This window comes from Vulpes vulpes, chromosome 12 (genome assembly GCF_048418805.1).
Source record: "Vulpes vulpes isolate BD-2025 chromosome 12, VulVul3, whole genome shotgun sequence".
NCBI classification, from domain to species: Eukaryota; Metazoa; Chordata; class Mammalia; order Carnivora; family Canidae; genus Vulpes; species Vulpes vulpes.
The window spans coordinates 76,427,577-76,443,046 of NC_132791.1; the positions used below are offsets into that span (position 1 = coordinate 76,427,577).

General features: G+C 47.6%; 3 protein-coding genes across 6 annotated transcripts; 1 reads left to right on the top strand and 2 right to left on the bottom strand.

Moving 5' to 3' along the window:
• Positions 1-375: 375 nt before the first annotated feature.
• LOC140594608 (histone H2B type 1-C/E/F/G/I) lies at positions 376-11,286 on the bottom strand. 2 transcript variants are annotated; one of them, XM_072728918.1, is made up of 3 exons: positions 9,403-11,286; positions 6,636-6,795; positions 376-6,225 (listed from the first exon to the last, which is right to left on the bottom strand). In XM_072728918.1, the coding sequence occupies exon 1, from the start codon at positions 10,690-10,692 to the stop codon at positions 10,312-10,314; it is 381 nt and encodes a 126-aa protein (XP_072585019.1). In that variant the 5' UTR covers positions 10,693-11,286; the 3' UTR covers positions 376-6,225; positions 6,636-6,795; positions 9,403-10,311. The 2 variants fall into 2 exon arrangements, with proteins under 2 accessions (XP_072585019.1, XP_072585018.1); XM_072728917.1 differs by having other exon boundaries at positions 6,636-6,819; positions 9,403-10,692.
• Positions 376-14,770, bottom strand: LOC112910306 (histone H3.1). 3 transcript variants are annotated; one of them, XM_072728914.1, is made up of 3 exons: positions 14,231-14,770; positions 6,636-6,786; positions 376-6,225 (listed from the first exon to the last, which is right to left on the bottom strand). In XM_072728914.1, exon 1 carries the CDS (start codon positions 14,754-14,756, stop codon positions 14,346-14,348), a length of 411 nt encoding a protein of 136 aa, XP_072585015.1. In that variant the 5' UTR covers positions 14,757-14,770; the 3' UTR covers positions 376-6,225; positions 6,636-6,786; positions 14,231-14,345. The 3 variants fall into 3 exon arrangements, with proteins under 3 accessions (XP_072585015.1, XP_072585014.1, XP_025842337.1); XM_072728913.1 differs by having other exon boundaries at positions 6,636-6,795; positions 14,231-14,768; XM_025986552.2 differs by lacking the exons at positions 376-6,225; positions 6,636-6,786 and adding an exon at positions 10,519-10,714 and having other exon boundaries at positions 14,231-14,768.
• Positions 11,020-11,483, top strand: LOC112910313 (histone H2A type 1-E-like). Its single transcript, XM_072728915.1, has one exon. It carries the CDS (start codon positions 11,020-11,022, stop codon positions 11,404-11,406), a length of 387 nt encoding a protein of 128 aa, XP_072585016.1. The 3' UTR covers positions 11,407-11,483.
• Positions 14,771-15,470: the final 700 nt, after the last annotated feature.

Genomic DNA, 15,470 nt, shown 5'->3' on the forward strand with positions numbered 1-15,470 from the left:
TTCTATAATCTGACTTGATAAGCTCTTCACAATTCATATCTAGTTATTTAATCATGAGATCCTGTCATCATTTTATGAAGGCTGCCTCAAGTACAGAATGCAGCCCCAGGTAAAACATTCTATGAGACTCACTGCTCAGCTCCTTGGGCTGCTCCATTCTGCCTATCCTTGTAGACTTTAACCCCACCAACTATTACTGATTCCTTGAATGTCATACCCACTTTCTTACTTCACCTGCCTAGAATACTGTTTTGTACTACCTCCACCCCTACTGGGAAATTATCTATCCTGTGCTCCTGGGACTTTCCATACACATCTTTATTGAGTCATTTATTATGTGTGTTTTATCAATATTTGAGCAAGGAGATTCTTAGATTTGTTTATTTGTTCATTCATTTATTGTCAATGCATACATGATTTAAAATTCAAAGAGCATAAAAGTTACTTGAAAAGATCCTCCCTTCATCCATGGCAGTTTATCTAGTATCCTTCAAGAGATATTTTACAATTGCATAAACATACATGCACAAAGGTTTCTTGCACAATATCCTGAACCTTAGTTTTTGCATTTGCCAATAGATCTTGGAAATCATCACATAGCTATACCTGGAGAGGCCTGATAATACACAGTGATTACAAAAATAGATCCTGAAGCTAGATTTTTTTTTTAAAAATTATATTTTCACTACTTATTAGCTGTGCAACCTCAGGCAATGTACTCAACCTCTCTGAATCTCCGTTTTATAATCTATAAAACAGGCCTTACAGTAATTTAACTCATTGTTATAAAGATTAAATAACTGGATGTATCTAAGGAATCTGTTAGGACATTACCTGGCAATAACTTTTGGATGTTACCCAGTAAGCAAGAAATACTAGCTACTGTTATTACGAAAAAGAGCATTCTCATTTGGTTTTACCATCAGATAGAATAATGCACTGTAATTCATTCCTGGTGTTGATCACTCAGATTGCTCCTAGTCTTTTGAACTACAAACTGGCTGCTGCAAATCCCTGTCATATGCCATTTTGCACATACTCAAGAATGGTACAATCCCAGAGGTATGGTTTTTGGGTGAAAAAATATATGCATCATTTTGAGAGACATTGCCAGATTTTCCTCCATGGAGGTTTTACCTATTTTCAGGGCCAGCAGTGGTGACTGGAAATTAAGATCACAGAGTCTTATCAAGAATTTCCATTCCTAACCCAACATACAGGGGCTGCCCTATAGTGAATAGTAAATGCTAAATAAAATGCTAGTTAACTGGATGGGAGAACAGTTTAGTAAATACAGTTGGGTTTGAGGGGTGTTGTGCCCAAGATTGCGAATCCAAGAAACCACCAAGGAGCCGACACTGATGCAAGCACACGAGGGTTTATTAGCAAGCTCGAGCTTTGGTCCAAGTATACCCATCACAGCGGAGCAGGGACTTGGACCCTGAGGTGGGTTACAGCTGGATTTTTAGGGGCTGGTCTAGGGGATTTCCATTAAGGGTGGGAGAGTTTCTCAAGCTCTTAGTTCCTCATTCAGATATGGGGCATGCTCTGCAGTTTTTCTTGGAACTGACTTGGGCTACAGGCTGCAGGGTGTGCTTATCTAGGGCCCAGGGGTGGGGGACATTTTCTGAATTTCTTGGGTCCCACACTCCCCCCTTTTTCAGAGGAACCCAATGCAGGATGCAATCATGGGTCCTGAAAGTTCAGTGGCTGGTATTGTTGCCTTAGCACCAGGGGTTGAACGGTGTTAACTGGGTCCCTGACAAAAGCCACTACTCTATTAATGAGGCAGGGTCCAAAGGTCAGGAGGAGGAGGAGGATGATGAGGGGGCCCTAGGGAGGACAACAAGGTAGTTAGCCAGGGGAAATGATCGAACCAGGATTCGAACCACCCCTGTTGCTGCTCTCGCTCTCGTTTTCACCTGGCCAGTCCTTCCCTGATCGTTGCCATCGATTCTCGGACTATCCCTGAGTGGTCAGTGTAGAAACAGCATTCTTGGTTCAGGGCAGCACAGATTCCCCCTTGCTGTAGAAAAATTAGGTCTAACCCCCTCCTGTTTTGGAGCACCACTTCAGATAAAGATGTTAGGGATTCTTGGAGGTGGGAAATGGAGGTCTCTATGTGCTCTATGTCTACATCAATGGCAGCCCTAAGGCTACTGTAGTGGGAAGCCTGAGTGGCCAATGAGGCAATACCTGTTACTGCACCAGCCAAACCAATTCCTAGTAGGGTGGTGATGGTGACAGCAGAGATGGGCTCTCATTTATTTTACCCGTGGGTACCCAGGTCCATCCATTGAAGTACCTGCTCATCTGAATGGTAGATGATTCTAGGGAGTAGTTGAACCAGCACGCAGAAGCCCCCAGTTCTGCTTATAACCTGTCCGTGAGCGCAGGGAGTTAATCCCTTAGAACAGGCCCACCAACCGTCTTGGGGCGGTAGATGATACCCGGTACTGTTTATAGGCTGTGTAACATTGCACAGAATCTGGTAGTGGCGTGGAGGAGGGCCTATGCAGAGCTCCTGGCTTGACATGGATTGTAAGGTGAGGCCTTTACTACCAGGCTTTTGGTTCCACCTGCAAGCATTAGGGTCCGTGGTTGTGTTATATTGACCCATTACTGCAATTCCTTCATAGAAGGGGAGCCGGATGTCATAGCACAGCCAGCAGGATTGGGTTAGATTGGGTTTAGTTGTGTTGAGGAATTTGTAAGTCTGGGACATCAGGGCCCAAAGAGGGTGTTGAGAGGGGTTGAGGGGCAGGGGAGCGGGGTGCACGGGAAGGTGAGCCGGGACTGGGGTGCCTCAACTGGAGGGGTTGTGGGATGAATTCAAAGGGGTGCTGTAGATATTGCCTGAGGAGGCACTAGCAAATTGTTTGGACCTAAGGCAATTGGGTTAGTCAGGGGTCGCTGCTCGAGTCTGATTCCAAATATCACCCCGGGATCTCTGGGGAAGATTCTGGTTTTTTCATAAAGTCTTATTCCCCAAAAGCATCCAGTATTCCAACTTGTCTCTGCCTGTCCTTTAGGAGTGAAGGTAGTGTTTACCAGATTGCAGGTATCTTTGCTGTGTTTAGAGCCTATTTTAGAGCATTGGCCTATAGGGCCAATTCGTTTGACTGATATCAGGTCATCCCTTATTGGGGGATCCCACCAGGTGTGACCAGTGGAGACGCAGTTCCATGAGGAGCAATAGTAACTGCTGGCGCCCCCACATTGTTGGGCCTTTTTCCTGGTGTGTCCCAGGCAGCCATAAAAATGGTGCTGACTAATGAAAGCCCTGTCCCAGGTCAGTTGAAGGAGTTTAACTAAGTCAAAAATTAAAGAGGGAAACCAAGTCCCGGGTGGATGCAACCCGGTGGTGACATTTAAAATTTCTCCCGTGGCTGTGTTATGAACTATCCATGTCAGATTTTATGGTGAGTGGGGGTTAGTTTCAGCCGCGAGGGGATACAGTGCAAGTAATATTAGCGGGGGAAGTGGGAACGACTCAGTCTTAGCTTTAGGGGATTGTCCTTGTCAGGCTGACTCTTCCATTCTAGAACAAAGTCCTTAAGGACGGCATGTGGATCAGCTGGCCGGACGTGCGTGTAGTGGACCCAGGGAGTTGTTCCGTCGACCTTGAGACGGTGGGAGTGGTCATGATCACAATGTAGGGTCCTTTCCAGCGAGGTTGGAGTGTCTGCTGTTGATCCCGCAAGTACACCCAATTGCCTGGTTGATACTGATGGGGGTCAGGGGGTGGCCCAGTCTTGTAGAGGGCCCTCAACTTAGGCCATACCTGCTCATGGGCTCTTTGTAACATTTGGAGGGAGAAAAGAAGTTTTTGGTCATTGAACTCAGCAAGCACTTCAGGTTTCAGGATAGGAATGATATGTGGGGGTATACCAAACATGATTTCATAGGGAGTCAGTCCCATCTTATATGGTGAGTTCCTCACCCTATATAGGGCAAAGGGGAGGAGAGTCACCCAGACCCCGCCAGTCTCCAAGGCTAATTTAGTTTAAGGTCTCTTTTAATGTCCTATTCATCCTTTCTACTTGACCTGAGCTCTGGGGTCTGTAACCACAATGTAATTTCCAATCTGCCCCCAGTATTTGTGCTACTCTCTGTGTTACCTTAGAAAAGAACCCTGGTCCATTGTTGGATCCGATCCTGGAAGGAAATCCATACCGTGGCAGAATGTCCTCCAGTAGCTTTTTGGTCACGATATGTGTGTTTCGTGTTTGGTGAGGAACGCCTCTGTCCACCCTGAAGAGGTATCTATAAAAACTAGCAAGTACTTGTATCCATACCTTCCAGGCCTTACCTCAGTGAAATCTACTTCCCAGTATGCTCCTGTGCGGTCTCCTCTGAGTCAGGTTCCGGGGTTAGACCCATGGGCGGTAGCGTTGGTTAGCTGGCATGCATGGCAGCTTGCCACAATCTGCTCTATCTTTGCTCGAGAGTCCTTAATAGTGATCTTTGCATGTCGTATGAGGTCTTCCACTTTCCTTGTTCCCATGTGAGTACTCCGATGCATTTTGGATAGGACTCGCCGTCCTAGTTCCTCTGGCAGGATGATGCTGGAGTCTGCGGCCCTCCACCAGCCACGCAAGCACTGGGTCATAGGCAAGCGTTTGATCCAGTGTAAGTCAGCATCAGTATCGTTGGGGGTGTCCAGCAGGGTCGGTTCCCCCGGATCAGGTAGCGTGGTTGTTAAGATCTGAGTCACCGAAAAAGGGCCACCTCCTTTGCTTTTGAATCAGCTAGCCGGTTTCCCCCAGCTACTGGTGTGTCTGCTCTCTGGTGTCCCGGACAATGGATGATAGCTAGTGCCTTGGCAGCCAGAGGGCCCTCAGGAGTTCAAGAATCTCTGTTTTATTTTTAATAGTCTCTCCCTCTGCTGTCAGAACCCCTTTCTCTCTGTAAAGGGCTCCGTGGATGTGAGCGGTGGCGAAGGCGGACCTGCTGTCGGTGTAGATGTTTATTCATTTACCTTCTCCCATGGTCAGCGCCTTGACCAGAGCGATCACTTCTGCCCGTTGAGCCGATGTTCCAGCTGCCAATCGCTCTGCCCATTGGTCTTTGTTTCCCTGGTTATGGCTGCCCCCGCGTATCTGATTCTTTCTCTGAGGAAACTGCAGCTGTCCTTGTACCAGGTGGCGTCGGGGTTCGGCAGTGGCTGGTCCTGGAGATCAGCTCTGATTCCTGCACTTGGGCCAAAATTTCTTGACAGTCATGCAGAGGGGGGTACCAGTCTGGATTAGGGAGTACCGTTGCCGGATTCAGGGTTGTCGGTGGCTTGAATAAAATTCTGGTGGGGTTTAGCAGTAGGCTCTGATAATGGGTCAGACGGGCAATGCTGATCCAGCAGTCTGGGGGCTGTTTGAATACTCCTTCAACAGCATGTGGGGTGGTAACATGCAGTTCTTGCCCCATGGCCAGCTTGTCTGCGTCCTTGACCATAGTGGCCACTGCGGCAATAATTTTTAAGCATGGGGGCCATCTAGTGGCCACTGTGTCCAGCTTTTTGGAGAGAGTCTATGGGTCTCTTCCAGGGACCTATGTACTGGACAAGGACCCCTTTTGCCACCCGTATTTCTCATCCACATACAGGTAGAAGGGCTTGGTTAGGTTGGGCAACCCAGAGCTGGGGCAGACAGCAAGGCCTGTTTAAAGTCATTAAAGACTTTTTCCATGGCCTCTGTCCATTCAAAATTTTGCTGGTGCTTGGTGGCCTCATAGAGGGGTCTGGCCATCTCGGCAAAACCCAGAATCCATAATCGACAGAACCCTGCTGACCCCAGGAATTCACATACCTGGCGGATGGGTTGCAGCTGTGGGATCCTTAGGACGCTTTCCTTCTGTGCATCTGTCAACCATCTTTGTCCGTCTTTTAATTTGTAGCTCACCTCTAGAGCTCTGCAGACCTGGGCTTTTTTAGCTGAGGCCTGGTATCCCAGAGCTGCTATTGTCTGGAGCAAGTCCTTGGTGCCTCGCAGGCATGTGTCCTGGTCCTCTGTCACCAACAGGATATCATCTACATAATGCAATAAGGTCAAATGAGGGTGCTCGGAACAGAACTCACCCAAGTCTTCGTGTAAAGCCTCATCGAAGATGGTCGGTGAATTTTTGAATCCTTGTGGTGGTCAAGTCCAGGTGAGCTGGCCATTGATGCCTTTCTCGGGGTCCGTCCATTCAAAGGTGAAAAGGTCTTGGCTCTTGGGTGCTAAAGGCAGGCTGTAAAAAAGGCGTCTTTTAAATCTAATACCGTATATCAATTTTTCCTGGAGGCAAGGTGGAAAGGAGGGTGTATGGGTTTGGGACCGTAAGGTGCATATCCTCTACTCACTGGTTGACCTCCCTTAAGTCCTGGACTGGCCTGTAATTGTTAGAGCGGCCTGGTTAACAAATGTCCGGAGTGGCCTGGTTAACAAAAGCCATGATAATTGTGGCCTTTGTTTCTGGTGCTTATGGGTTCATAGGGGTGCACTGCCTAAAAGCCTCTATGATTCTCTCTAAAAGGGCTGCTGGACTCTCATCCTTACCCTGTCTTACATCATAGAACTTGGCCAGATTGGTAGGTTTGCGTGCGGCAGGCTGGAGACCTGCCATTAGAGTCTGGCGGTAGACCCGGAGTCTCTCCTTACCTTCAGCTGAGCTGTAGTCCCAGGTAGGGCAGGATAAGGGGAAGGCAGCGTTTATAAGGTCTGGGTTTTGAGTTGGCTGTCTGTCCTCTCCCAGGACAGACTTCTGGGCTTCCGCCTGAGTTCATTCTCTCTCTTCGGTGGTGAAGAGAACCTGCAAGAGCTGTTGGCAGTCATCCCAAGTAGGCTGGTGGGTAAAGAGAACAGTATCTAAAAGCCCGATTAGATCTTTCGGGTTATCAGAGAACTTTGCATTTTGGGTTCTCCAATTAGATAAATCACTGATGGAGAATGGCCAATATAGCATTGGTTGTTCTCCAGTCTCGGGAGGCCCCATGGCGCGGAGGGGAAGGGCGGTGGAGTGGGCTGGCCCCACATTTGGAGGTGAGGCCTACCGGTGGGTCCATCAGCGTGTCCCTGCGGCTAGCGTGCACAGGGACTCCTTCGTCAGGGAGGGGTGGCGCCCCTTCTGCAGCCCCCCGTGCCTCCAATGGAGGGGCGGAAGGGGGAGAGGTGCCCAGTAGGACAGGGGGAGGATCAGGTCCTCCGGAGAGGAATCCTGCAAGACCCAATAAAGGGGCATTTTGATCTTAGAGTCGGTCTCCTTCTCCGCTTTCCGCAGGGCTAGAATCTTGGTAGGTCCTGCTTTGGGAGGTAAAAATGGTTTTAGCCAAGGAGGGGGATTCTCGATCATGTCCTGCCAGACCAGGATGTAGGGCACCTGGTCAAGGTGGCCGTCCGATTTATCCCTGAAGATCACAGCCTTAACCTGTAAGATAATAGGTAGGTAAAGTTCCTTCTCGGGGCCATCCCACGTCAAAGGTTGGCCATTCTGACTTGCAGTAAGTTCGAAATTTCCCTTTCTGTATGTCTGTGCTCAGATTATGAGCTTTTCCCCTAACCTCCAAAAAGTGGGAGAGCATAAGAGACAGGGGTCGGGGGTGGGGGGTGGTTTGGTCTGCCACATTATGTCCCCAGTCCACACCAAGGCACAGAGAGTTATGACGATTAACAAGGACACAGTAACACAGACAAACGTTCCAATGCGGCCGCGGAGACAAAACAGAAAGTAACCTGAAGGGCTGGCTGTCCCTAATGGCAGTCGGCCCTCCTCACAGATGAGGATTTCGTCCTTCTGGCAGGGGCAAGGGACGTCTCCTAAGACCCCCTCGACCAGCGCGTCGGCCTAAGCCAATGTCGACCTAATTGTCTGGAATTCCTACAGGTAGAAATACAGCATGGAGCTCTCAGAAAATATGCGTGCAAAAGGTAGAAAAGTTGAGTGCACTTACCAGGTGTGGGACCCTCTGGGTGAGGTCCTGGGGGTCTCTCGGATCCCGGACAAGCCCCCAAATGTTGTGCTCAAGATTGCGAATCCGAGAAACCACCAAGGAGCCGACACTGATGCAAGCACACGAGGGTTTATTAGCAAGCTCGAGCTTTGGTCCAAGTATACCCATCACAGCGGAGCAGGGACTTGGACCCTGAGGTGGGTTACAGCTGGATTTTTAGGGGCTGGTCTAGTAAGGGTGGGGGAGTTTCTCAAGCTCTTAGTTCCTCATTCAGATATGGGGCATGCTCTGCAGTTTTTCTTGGAACTGACTTGGGCTACAGGCTGCAGGGTGTGCTTATCTAGGGGCCAAGGGTGGAGGACATTTTCTGAATTTCTTGGGTCCCACAGAGGGCAGCAAGATAAACATTTTAAAACCCACTTTGGCATCTTATTTTCTAGTAAAGTCACTGAAGATTATTGGAAGGCAAAGTAGACATAGTTAACTTTTATTGATCACTTTGACTTGATCTACTATTACAGAGATTTCTTCTGGAAATCGGAGAGTAACAAATATTATTGCAGTTTTGTTAATACCTTTAATGCAACAGGGTGGCAGAGGATCATAAATAGGGTTTTGTCCAGAGTACAACTGATTTACTGGCTTTCCTGTAGCAAAATGCTTTCTTATTCTAATAATATGTCTTCACATTTATTATTTCATGTGATTCTTTTTTTTTTAAATTTTTATTTATTTATGATAGTCACACACAGAGAGAGAGAGAGGCAGAGACACAGGCAGAGGGAGAAGCAGGCTCCATGCACCAGGAGCCCGACGTGGGACTCGATCCCAGGTCTCCAGGATCGCGCCCTGGGCCAAAGGCAGGCGCCAAACCACTGCGCCACCCAGGGATCCCGTGATTCTAATACATATGAAAAGATGTGAGGGGAAAAAGACAAATGAACATTGAGACACTAAGCTGTAAACTCGCTTTAAATTTACCATTGTAATCTTTAAGTTATTCCCATTTTATGGAGGAAAGATATGGAGACCCGTGCCTTATGTAGTTTGCTGCAAGACCCAGAGCCAAGAAGTGGCCTAGTTGGGCTGAGAATTTAGCAGGGCCCTAGGAACTTATTAATGATCAATCAACTTGAATAAATAGTTACCATGTAAGAGTGACTTTGATAAAAGCAAAGGTCTGTTTTCGGGCTTCATTTGCACTTTCTATTCTCACATAGGTGGGCAATATGAACTAAAACAGGCAGTAGATCCTATACTAGGAGGATGGACTCAGATTTGGCAGCCGAAATCCCATTCATTCTAGTTTCTTGCTGTGTGACCTTGGGTAAGTTCCTTCTGTTTTGCCTTACTTGAGAGACGGAGATGACTGTACCTACTTCATAGAGCTGTTCTAAGAAGTTAACATGCCCTAAGCACCTTAACATGCCACATGGTACACCGTGAGTTTGCTACATTCTACAGATCAATCAACATACCTCTGGTCACACAGCAAGTGGTGGAGCTGAAACCAGAGGCCGATCTTCCCATTCCAGTACCTTGTTTCGCATCTGCAGTTTGGCAAGCAGCAAGCGGAGACGCACATGCACCAACATATTTGTCTTGCCTAAAACATTCATACCTGAATCCACGTCACCCTTTTCCCTTTCCCTTTGTGTGTGCAAGGGCAGCACAAAGACTGCGTCACCTTCACACTGCCTCAGCGACTCCCGAGAAGCTTCCGCTCGAACTTCCCTCCCTCCCGCCGCCTTTGTTTGCAAGCAGGAAAGAGGTAGGACAAGAGGGCGGAGGCAAAAAAAAGCGGGGTGGGGGGGTGGGGGGCAGGCGGGTGGCTCAGCGGTTTAGCGCCATCTTCGGTCCAGGGCGTGATCCTGGAGTCCCAGAATCAAGTCCCACGTCGGGCTCCTTGCATGGAGCCTGCTTCTTCCTCTGTGTGTCTCTGCCTCTGGGTCTCTCATGAATAAATTTTTTTTTTCCAACAAAAAAAGAGGGCTGAGGCTTTCCCGCCTGCGCTGCTCTAGTTTACAATTTGGTCCGAAAGGGTCAAGGAAAAGACTGGTCTCCTCGCTCTCTTGAGCGCCCCGGTTTTGTCCTTAGGATTTGTCTACACCGTCAACATCAGGTTCAGCTGTGGCACTTAGTGACGGGACCGGGAAGGGTGGTACCAAGTGCCAAGACTAGCCCGAGCCCTCCATTCAGCCGGGCGGCGTCAAGCGCACGTCCAGGCTTCACACCCGTGGGGTGCTCAGGATGTTCCTGCAAGACGGGGCGCGGGACGCCGTAACCTACTCTTACACTTTTTAAAAAGCAAAGCGAAACACCTCTTTCTTAACAAGTTAAGTGGCTCTGAAAAGAGCCTTTGGATTTGATAGCGGCTTGGAGAGCGCTCACTTGGAGCTGGTGTACTTGGTGACGGCCTTGGTGCCCTCGGACACGGCGTGCTTGGCCAGCTCCCCGGGCAGCAGCAGGCGCACGGCCGTCTGGATCTCCCTGGACGTGATGGTCGAGCGCTTGTTGTAATGCGCCAGGCGCGACGCCTCGCCCGCGATGCGCTCGAAGATGTCGTTGACGAACGAGTTCATGATGCCCATGGCCTTGGACGAGATGCCCGTGTCGGGGTGCACCTGCTTCAGCACCTTGTACACGTACACCGAGTAGCTCTCCTTGCGGCTGCGCTTGCGCTTCTTGCCGTCCTTCTTCTGCGCCTTGGTCACCGCCTTCTTGGAGCCCTTCTTCGGGGCCGGTGCGGACTTGGCGGGCTCGGGCATGACGGAGAGAAGACAGACGTTACTCAAAGAAGAGAAAAAAAGTGTAGTGTGAGCAAAGTGCCGCTGGTCCCTTTCATATAGAACCTCTCATGCAAATTAGGCGTAAGTTAAAGTCCTGTGTCTGATTGGTGACTATTCAAACCAACGTCAGAAATTAGTTCTGCCCAATCAAAACGCGAGAATCCGAAAGTTGCATTTCCATTGGTTAAGATAAAGCCGCAACCGTAACCAATGTAAAACCTTCTTTTTCGCGCCCAACAGGGGCTATAAAAGGTGCTGGACTCCGCTTTTACCTTTGCAACCACTTGCATTGTGCTTGAGTTCCTGATGTCGGGACGCGGGAAGCAGGGCGGCAAGGCTCGCGCCAAGGCCAAGACGCGCTCGTCGCGGGCCGGCCTCCAGTTCCCGGTGGGCCGCGTCCACCGCCTGCTCCGCAAGGGCAACTACGCGGAGCGGGTCGGGGCGGGCGCGCCGGTGTACCTGGCGGCCGTGCTGGAGTACCTGACGGCCGAGATCCTGGAGCTGGCGGGCAACGCGGCCCGCGACAACAAGAAGACGCGCATCATCCCGCGCCACCTGCAGCTGGCCATCCGCAACGACGAGGAGCTCAACAAGCTGCTGGGCCGCGTGACCATCGCGCAGGGCGGCGTCCTGCCCAACATCCAGGCCGTGCTGCTGCCCAAGAAGACCGAGAGCCACCACAAGGCCAAATGAGGGGCAAAGTAGGGAATGTCGCAAAACAAAGGCTCTTTTCAGAGCCATCTCTATAGTCATAAAAAGATGACACTTGCTTTAACTGGACTTTTGTACCGATAAGGATGATTTGGGGCAGAGTTTCCAGTTCTAGGTCATCTTTAACCCTTGGCTACGCTTCAGTTATTGTAGCCAAGGTCTGTCTCCCTTTGCCTTTAGTTTCCTTCAATGGCATAGTGATTATTGGCAGGTGAGCCTACTTGTGAAACAGGGTAAAGACCCTCCGACCTTACTTACCCTTTTCCCTGAAAGCAGGAAGTAATAAGCCCACATGAAAAATACCCTCCCTATACTAAAAGGTAAAAAGACCTCCTTGTCACCAGAGGGAAATGGTCTCTAAAGGCTAGGGAGTTATAACTTTTAACTAATCTGTCTCCACTCAAATTCTGCTTAAATTTCCTTATCAGTCAGGGCTTGTAAGTACCTGTTTTCTTTATTCTGTCAAGTCCTCACAAATTTGTCTAAGGTATAAAAACTCCCTCGGTCGTTTCTTTGGGGTTGAAATTTTCAGTGGGCCTATCCATGTGATAAAATGTGCATTTCCTGACTCATGTCAATTTATTCCTTAAACCAGGTAGGGTAGAAGAGTACCAGAAGGGCAGAAGAAAAACATGTTTTCCTTCCCTACAGTATTCAGAATACTTTGCCAGCAAATTGACATTTGTGAACTAAATAGACTATAATTTCAAAGTCATTTATATTGAATATGCAACAACAATAAATTGACCTAAGTCCGTATCTGGAAATTAGTTGTAGATTGCTTATGGGTGACCAGTTCTATTCTCAAAGCAACTTTGGGAGGATGCAGGAGTGGTTTCCATAAATGGTACCCAGAAACCCATTAGGGTTGTCAAGTTGGAAGACAGTAAATGTATCTTAAAAAATTGCCTTTAGAGAATAATTTGTTTGAAATGACATGCTTACTAAAAGTGTTCAAATATAATTTATAGTATCTAATTATCCACATTACTGCCTGACATCACGTTGCCAAATGAGATGTCCAATATCGCAGTACAAGCTTGGCTGTAAAAAGGATGTAACAAGGATGATACTGAATGCCATTAACTTGATTCCAAGTTTTGATTATGGAGACTCACAGTTTGAAACAACAACAAAAATAAGAACACCTTTGAAAAGTCAAAAGCTGCTTTGAGAATAGTGAGGTAAAAGATCCTGGTAGTTGTCCACATTTCTTTATGGGCAAAGCAAGATCCTTATATTCTAGGGCTCCTCAGAAAGAATATTCCTTCCACTTACTAGTACTGCCATCTCAAGAAATGGAGGGACAAAGACTATTTCTTGTTTCCTCTTTCATTAAATTGTAATATACTTCTATTTCTACAATTTTTTATTTCATATTCAAGTATAATGCATTAAGGACATGGCAGTAAGACATTGCTTATCCAAAAGAAACTCTAATGGGAAGAATCACACAAAAAAAGCAAATAATTGAAACATAATGTAGCAAGAGAAGTAAGCAGAGGATATTAGGAGGGCATAGAGGAGGAGTGAGATCTGTGAGCAGAAACATCTGATCTGAGGGTTCAAGGGAATTGGGAATTAGAAGGATGGTAATGTTAGCAGAGAATGAGCATCATCAGTCTCATGGCTTATATGTTCAAGCAAATGACAGTTTAATACTGGCAATAAAGTGGAGATGCAGAGTGCAAGACAGGATGGGGAGCCAGAAGGGATCTGTAGGCCTGTCCCTTGGTTTTAAATATTATTCATATACTGACTCCCAAATCTTTATGTTCATCCCAGACTTATCTCCTGCACTCAGTGTGCATATTCATGATATTCTTGTATATCAGGAAACTCTAAATGCCTATCTCAGACTGATCAATGCCATCACTACTTCAGTGAGCCTTACATTAGCAGATGGCCCCACCATCTATACATTAGCACAAGCCAAAATTATCTGTGCCATCCCTATAGCAAAACAAGTCCTGGTACTGTGTGATGAAAGCAACTTGAAAGGCCAGTTTAGGTTGAAGGCCACAAGATGTCAGTTTAGCATATTGTTTTGAGACTTGGAGTATCCAAAATCACATTAACTAGAACTACTCACTGCTCCTAAATAAATCTTCATATATTCAAGATTGAAAGACTAATTTGGAGAATTATGTTTACTGCAAACCTCTAGATGGGCCTCTGCCCAGCCAGTAAGACTTTATTGATCAGTGGGAACTGGGACTGCTTTTGTGGGACTTTAGCTTTATCAGCTCAGAAGGAAGATTGCTTATTCTCAATACCAAGCTGCTTAGAAATTGGCCTTGGATTAGATTACCACAGCCAAGTATGTGCTAGGGAGTGGAGGGCACTGCTTCCATCCAAATTTATTCCACCTGCTCGAGATTAAGGCAGATTACAGAGGACACAATACTTTTTGCTAGTAGGCTATAGGACACTTTTAATCTGCAAAATATTAGCATCATCCTAACTTCTGGATGTGGCAATCACAGGTCCTATTTACCATGAAGTCACTTACATAAAGGCAACTAGTGTCATGGTCAATGGTTTAACAGTTAGCAGCTGTGATCTTTCTTTCCTATTTCTAAAGCACAATGTAATTTCTAAATTCCCACCTGCCTCCTAAGAGGGAGACAGGATTTACAGGTAGTCCTCTCTACCGTTCTGTGGGATAGAGTAGAGCAAACAGGACAAGACAGGGGACAGGTAAAGTGGACTAAGATTATAAAACTGGAGCAAGAACCTGCTAAGACCAAGGAAAACACTTAGAAGTAATTTCACAACACTTATCAAACAAGATTAAAATGCCAACCTGGGGCCTGTCAGAGAAAATTGCTGCACCAAGGATCACAGGGAAACAGGCCTTTTCATCGTGCATGTGGCGGCTCTGAAAAGAGCCTTTGGAGAGGAGTGGGCGATCTCACGGCTCAGGCCCTCTCCCCGCGGATGCGGCGCGCCAGCTGGATGTCCTTGGGCATGATGGTGACGCGCTTGGCGTGGATGGCGCACAGGTTGGTGTCCTCGAAGAGCCCCACCAGGTAGGCCTCGCACGCCTCCTGCAGCGCCATGACGGCCGAGCTCTGGAAGCGCAGGTCGGTCTTGAAGTCCTGCGCGATCTCGCGCACCAGGCGCTGGAACGGCAGCTTGCGGATCAGCAGCTCCGTGGACTTCTGGTAGCGCCGGATCTCGCGCAGGGCCACCGTGCCGGGCCGGTAGCGGTGCGGCTTCTTGACGCCGCCGGTGGCTGGCGCGCTCTTGCGGGCCGCCTTGGTGGCCAGCTGCTTGCGCGGGGCCTTGCCGCCCGTCGACTTGCGCGCCGTCTGCTTCGTGCGAGCCATAGCCTGGATACTCCGTGCAGGTTAGAAGAGAGCCAGTCATGGTATTTATAGTGAGAGTCAGACGCTGATTGGACAAAAGGCTATAAAACCAGTAACCGGATTGGTTAAGGGCTCGAAATTTTTAGGGTGCCTCAAATGCCCTGATAACACTCGCCGGTGACCTCAATATATTTTTCCTGTCTGCTTTATATTAGGAGATTTCCAGTAGAAATAAATTCGAGCTACCTAAGAATAAATTTTTTAGGACCCACATTAGAACAAAGTAAAACGAGGAGAAATTATTTTAAGTAATCCTTTAACCCAATACAGCCAAAATACTCATTTTGACATGTGGTCAACAATTGTTAGATATTTTACATTCCTTTTTATTTTATACGAACTCTGCGGAATCCAGCGCGTATTTTACATGTTTGGCGCTTCTTGAATCAAACTAGTCCCACGCACAGTGATTACTAGCCACAATTGGCTAGTGGCTACCACACAGGACAGCTCAACTCTATACCCTCTTCCCTCAATTTGTTAACCTTTGAACACTTAAAGATTTGTATTTATTTTTCTGTAAGAAAAATCTATTTTGTATGTGAACAATCCAAAGGCTAGTAACCTCAGAGAAACGTACTTACATGAACTTATTTTTCAGGTAATGTAAACCAATCCTATTGTAGTAGACTTTAATTTTCTGCTCTCCTGGAAATTCAGAATGCTAATAGAAAC